We start from the raw sequence: 5,938 nt of genomic DNA, 5'->3' as shown, positions 1-5,938 counted from the left end.
ATGATCGGGGACATCCTGCTGTTCGGGTAATTAGGGGAGCCCAGGGGATGGGAAGAGACAGTCAGAATGGGTAGGGAGCTCAGGTAACCGCATTCTTCCTCCGCAGAACGCTGCTTATGAACGCCGGAGCGGTGCTCAACTTTAAGCTGTGAGTAGGCCGCGGCCAGTCCTGCCCTACCCGGGGAACCCGTAGCTCCGCCCCCAAGTGCGTAAGCCTGCCCCACGCCCTGCCCCGCCCCGGGAACACGCCCTCTGGCTACGTCTCCAGCTCCTTCTGTGTTACCCTCTCAGGGCATCCAGGATTCCAAACTAGGACTCTCTGTTCTCTGGAGAGCTTCAGACCTTCCCTTCTAAAGGCAGACTCCCCTCAATTCCACCCAGAAAACTCTTAGTCCTACCCCGGATCCTCTGTCCACCACCCTGTAGGCTGATTGGTGGGTATGGTGGTTGACCAGAGAAGGCTATTGAGCCACCCGAGGTCACAGAGCAGGCCAGCCGCAGGGCTAGAGCTACAACTGCATCATCTCTCAGCCAAGTGTCAGGGTCAGGGGACCACACAGCCCTTAATGTCCCATCAAAAGTGGACACTTGTCTGCTGCTCTTTGTAGGAAAAAGAAGGACACAACGCAGGGCTTTGGGGAGGAGTCTCGGGAGCCCAGCACAGGTAAGGCTACCTCCCTTCTGGCCCGAGTAGTCACCTGCACTCCCTGGGGGCCCTGGAATTGCACTATCCAATTTGGAGAGGACAGTTTTTTTTCTCGCCAAGTATAGCCCAGTTTGCTTTTTCATAGAGAGAGCGAGAGTGTGTGTGTGTGAGAGAGATTGTCCTTGAACAGAACAAATACTTTTCACTTGACTATGAATCTAAAGGTTGGTGATTTAAACCTTTGCTTCAAGTGTGGTAGAGAAAAGGCCAGGTGGTTGACTTCCATGGATTCAGCCAAGAAAACCCTATGGTGCCGCATAGTTGTACTCTGTAACACATGGGATCACCATGAGTCAAGTTGATGGCAACAGGAAATGGGGCAGAATTCAGAGCTAGTAGCAGGTGGAGTCTGAGGAAGAGAGGGAGACACACGATATACTCTGGAAGAGGGCACAGCTTCTGAACTTGGTGCAATTTGAGGGAGATGGGACAGCCAAAAGAACAGCTCTAGTTGCATGGTATAACTCTTGCCTTCTATGTTGGAGTCTTGCATTTGATTCCTGGTCAGCACGCCCCATGCACACGTATCAGTAGATGCTGAACAGGTTTCAGTGGCGCTTCCAGACTAAAGTGGATGAGGAAGAAAGGCGGGGGGATCGTCTTCTGAAAATCAGCCCATGAAAACCCTATTGGATCCCAGTGGTCCAATCCTCAGCTATTCAGGGGGATGGCCCAGGACCAGGCAGTACCTGGGATTGCCTTGACTGGATGGTTTTTGGTTTTGTGTTTAGTTTTCAGTTTTATGTTCTGTGTTGGGCCTGAGAATGTTTTGTGCCTGCTCCCACCTCTATCCCTATTTTTTTCTGCTGGACCATTCCAAATAAGAAAGCAGTTACTTTACTCCTGTGGTTGTAATTTTCTTTTTGGATGCTGTTACCTGGCTAGCATCTGCTCTCACACTTTCCCGTAAACCCAGAGAAGAGGCCTAAAATGTGTTATGTTTCCAATCCCAACACTCCAACAGGCGGGAATACTTGGATGAATGAGTGAATGAATGAACAGTCTCACAAGCAGCTAGTGTTTGATGAACGGATGGATGCACATCTGTTGGGGCCTACAGGGTATCATTTTTATTTTGATTTTTTAATTAGTCAATGCCAACTCAGAGCACCCCCATGTTTGAAGGGTGGAGCTGCACCCTAGGGATTTCTTGGCTAGCATCTAGGAAGCAGATTGCTGCACTTTTTCTTCTGAAGGCTGCCAGATTGGTTCCAGCCATCTATCTTTTGGTTAGTGTTGTTACTAGGTGCCATCGAGCCGGCTCCGACTCATAGCAGCCTTCTGCACAATAGAACGAAACACTGCCTGGTCCTGTGCCAACCTCACAATTAGTGTTATACTTGAGCCCATCGTTGTTGCCAGTGTATCAGTCCATCTCATGGGGGTGGGAGGGGCTTCCTCTTTAGCTCTGACCCTCCACTTTACCAAGCATGAGATCTTTCTCCAGAGAAAGGTCCCTCCTGATAATATGTCAGAATTATGATAGAGATAACGTGTCACCATTCTGGCTTCTGAGGAGCATTTTTGGTTGTATTTCTTCCAACACAGATTTGTCAGTAGACAAACGTAAGTCATTTATAGTCGTTGACTTGACAGCACACAGCCGCCACCAGCACCCATTAGGTGCCATCATTCCTAGACTTTGGATAAATCATGACCCTACCCTGATTTAAAATCAGATGACTGATTTTTCTTAAAAGATGAGAGCATCCAGCAGCTTGGGTTTCATGTCACCTCTTGGCACCTGTTGAGTGGAGTTGAGAAACCAAACCCTCTTCCTGCATGGCCAGGGGCCTCTGTCTCAGCCCCGCCCCCACCCCATCACTTTCACACATCTTACTGCCTGGTCCTTGGAGGCTCTGGGATCTGCATCACCTGATAAATCCATTCCTGTGACTTTGGAGTCTGTTGGGACCTGACTGTTGTGTCTATTTGTTCATTTATTTGTCAAATGCTTATTGAGAATCTACTAATTGCCAGCCGCTGGGTGGGGTCTGAGGACCCAGTGGGCAACAAGACAGATGTTCCTGCCTTGTGGGACACTGCATAGAGTGGCAAATAGTTCCAAGAGCAGGGACACGAAGGAGGTGGTGCCAGGTGAGGTAACAAGATGGTGGGGAGGCACCACTCTGACTGGGGTGTGCCAAGGGACGGCCCCTCTGAGCAGGTGGTATCACAGTCCAGGTGTCTGTGCTGAATGGAGCAAAGTACAAGGCTGGCTGGACCCTGGGGGGGACCCACAAACAGCTGCCGTGTCCTGGTGGCCTGTCCTGTGTGGGCTGCTGTGTTAGGTGATTCCTACGGGTATTTTATCAATACCCTTGACCCTGAAAGGTGAAGATCGTCTTCCCATTTGACAGATGAAATAGGCTCAGAGGTGTAGCTTGACATGCACACAGCCGATCAGTAATAGGATCTTCCTGGATGCAGAGGTTGTATTCTCACCTGTAGACTGACTGATCAACCATTCATTCACTCAGCCATCCACTCAGCAACTGTGTGTCATTGCCAGCAGCCGTAGAGTTGGCCCGAACTCATGGAGACCCCATGAAATGAAATGCTGCCTGGTCCTACGCCATCCCTATGATCAGTTGGGATCAGACTGTTGAGAATCATAGAGCTTTCTTCAGCTGATGTTTGGAAGTAGAACTTCAGGCTTTTCTTCCTCTTCCTTTACCATCTCATGCTCTGCTAAATTTGTTTGGCATCACAGCAACACACATTGCTATATACATTTACCACCCCCATACTCTGGAAAGTTCTGTCCCAGGGCTAGCTCCCATTGACCAAGCTTGGGTCACATGTTCCTCCCGAGTCAGTCAGGAGTTTGGGGCTCTGGGAGGGAGGTGTTGGTGGCATCCCAGGCCTGTGTTCTGAGGGTGGGATGTGGTGGAGGCCCAGAAGGAAAGCAGGGGCAGTGGGTGTGGGTGGGCAGAAATGTCAGCTGTGTTGTAAAAGTGCTTTACTTCCCAGGTGACAACGTGCGGGAGTTCTTACTGAGCCTCAGATACTTCCGGATCTTCATTGCCCTGTGGAACGTTTTCATGATGTTCTGTATGATCGTGTAAGTCTGATGGTCACTTCTTCAGGGTGGCCTGACCCGGTGGTCCTTCTCTGTCCTCGGCAGACACTTTGGTATCATATTGCCTGCTTTCAAAGTAATGTTTATCTCAGTGAATGAGTAGACCAGTGACCCACAGGGGTTAAATGCTGTTGCCACAGTCCTGTGAGCCCGGCCAGAGCTCTGGCTAGGACAGGATGTTCTGCAAGGCAGGCCTTTGTCAGGTGCTGGCCAGAGACACTTTCCCCTAGCTGGTCACCTCACACCAGTGTGACACATGTACCTTACATGACCAGCATGCTGTGGTGTCCCGATTTAGCCCCACTAAAACCCAGCCAAAAAATGTGTTCAAACTTTACTTTTATTCCCTTGACTGTTTTCATTTATGCTTAAGAAAAAAAGTCCTCACTTTGAGGGCTGCTGTGGTTCAGTGGTGACATTTCTGCCTTCTACACGGGAGACCCGGATTCGATGCCCACCCACTGCACCTCATGTGCAGCTGCCACTTGTCTGTCCCTGGAGGCTTATGTGTTGCTCTGATGCTGAGTAGGCTGGAAAGGAACTTCTAGTCTAAGGTGTGCTATGAAGAAAGGCAGGGTGATTGGTTTCCGAAAATCAGCCACTGAAAACCCTGTGGACCTTACCGTTGAATCTGCAACCTCTTCATGAGCATGGCACAGGGCTGGACAGTATTTTCTCCCACTGCACAGGGTCGCCATGCCTCAAAGTCAGGTACTTTACTTGTGGGCAGGGAAGAGTCCTCAAGAAAGGACTCTGATGGGAGGTAGTGACTTGCTGTCCCAGGATATTGAAAACCCTGAGACCATCAGACAACTTGAAGGACGTACATTGGACCAGCGGTCATGACACAATGATTGATGATGATGGGTGATGATGGGGTGAAATGGTTTGAAGGTGAAAAGTGCTGTATAACATCTGTGTGCACAGCCTGAGCTCAGGTGGGGCTTGCTCACAGTAAACACGGAATACGTGTTGAATGAGTGAACAAGGTGAGGAAAGTTCTACTCAGTGAAGGTGTTGAAAGGGTCTACTCCATATGGTCCGTGGAGGTAACTGTCCTGTGATGCCAAGGAAGCTGTTGGGGTCTAGTGTGGTTCACTTCCCTGAATCTACTTTTGTGCTGTTGGACTTGAACTACTTAGAGGATTTGTTATTGTGAGCTGCAGTCGAGTCTGCCCCTGATACCTGGTGACCCCATGCACTGTGGGACAGAATGCCTGCCGCACCATCCCCATGATCAGTTACAGATCGGAACGTTGGGATCCATAGCAGTTGCAATGACTGATTTTCAGAAGTAGATTGCCAGACCTTTCTTCCTAGTCCATCTTACTCTGGAGGCTCCACTGAAAGCTGTTCCGCATCCTAACAACATGGACTGATGAATGGTGGCTGAGGATGAGGTGTTTTAGCTGTGAATTAAACCAGTTCTCCCACATGGAAGAGGAGAATTCAACTACTTTACCACCAGTGCCTCGGTTTGAGAATTGAAGAGTTAGGAAAACTGTAGACTGAAATACAGGGAGAGACATGTCAGAGGCATGTCTGTAACTTATTTTGAAACACACCAGTAATAAAGCAGTGGATGGGTGAATAGAGTCACAATAAGCCCAGTGTTAGTTGCAGAATCTAGGAGGTACGTATGTGGGTGTTCATTAGCCTCTTCTTTTAACTCTTCTACATTTTAAATTAGTCATATGAAATGTATATATTTGTGGGTATACTCCTACTCTCCTTTCTACACCTGTTCAGCCTGCAAGTCTATTCAATTGTTTGTTGCTTTCCCCTTCACCTAAGTAATGTGTATTAATGTCTTCCCAAGTTTCAAACAGTCTGTTCTCTTTAGAAATCTACTTGACTTCCCTTCCTTTAGAAGCTCTACACTATTTTCTCTTTTTACTTTGTAATTATCTACATTATAAATTAATATTCCTAGTTCTCTATTTTCATCCTTGTAGGTTTGTTTTACTTTGTATTCTGTATTTGGGTTGACTTATGGGTAATGTTGTCATGTATGTTAATCTCAAGTTGTTGTTTGCTGTTGTCGCTTCTCCGTGCAAAGAACTCCCTTTATTATTTTTTGTAAGGTTGGTCTAGTTTTTACAAATCCCTTTAGTGTCTGTGTATATGGAAATGTCCTAATTTTGCCATTG

At 48.1% G+C, this 5,938-nt stretch overlaps 1 protein-coding gene across 1 annotated transcript; it reads left to right on the top strand.

The window, feature by feature from the left end:
* On the top strand, positions 1–3,774 carry SMIM7 (small integral membrane protein 7). The gene is made up of 4 exons (XM_006877130.1): positions 1–26; positions 107–148; positions 609–664; positions 3,680–3,774. The coding sequence occupies exons 1-4, from the start codon at positions 1–3 to the stop codon at positions 3,772–3,774; spliced, it is 219 nt and encodes a 72-aa protein (XP_006877192.1).
* The last annotated feature ends 2,164 nt before the right edge of the window (positions 3,775–5,938 follow it).

The sequence above is a fragment of the Chrysochloris asiatica genome, unplaced genomic scaffold, assembly GCF_000296735.1.
Source record: "Chrysochloris asiatica unplaced genomic scaffold, ChrAsi1.0 scaffold00442, whole genome shotgun sequence".
NCBI lineage: Eukaryota > Metazoa > Chordata > Mammalia > Afrosoricida > Chrysochloridae > Chrysochloris > Chrysochloris asiatica.
The sequence above is the reverse complement of the archived record's forward strand: the minus strand, read 5'-3'. Positions and strand labels throughout refer to the sequence as shown.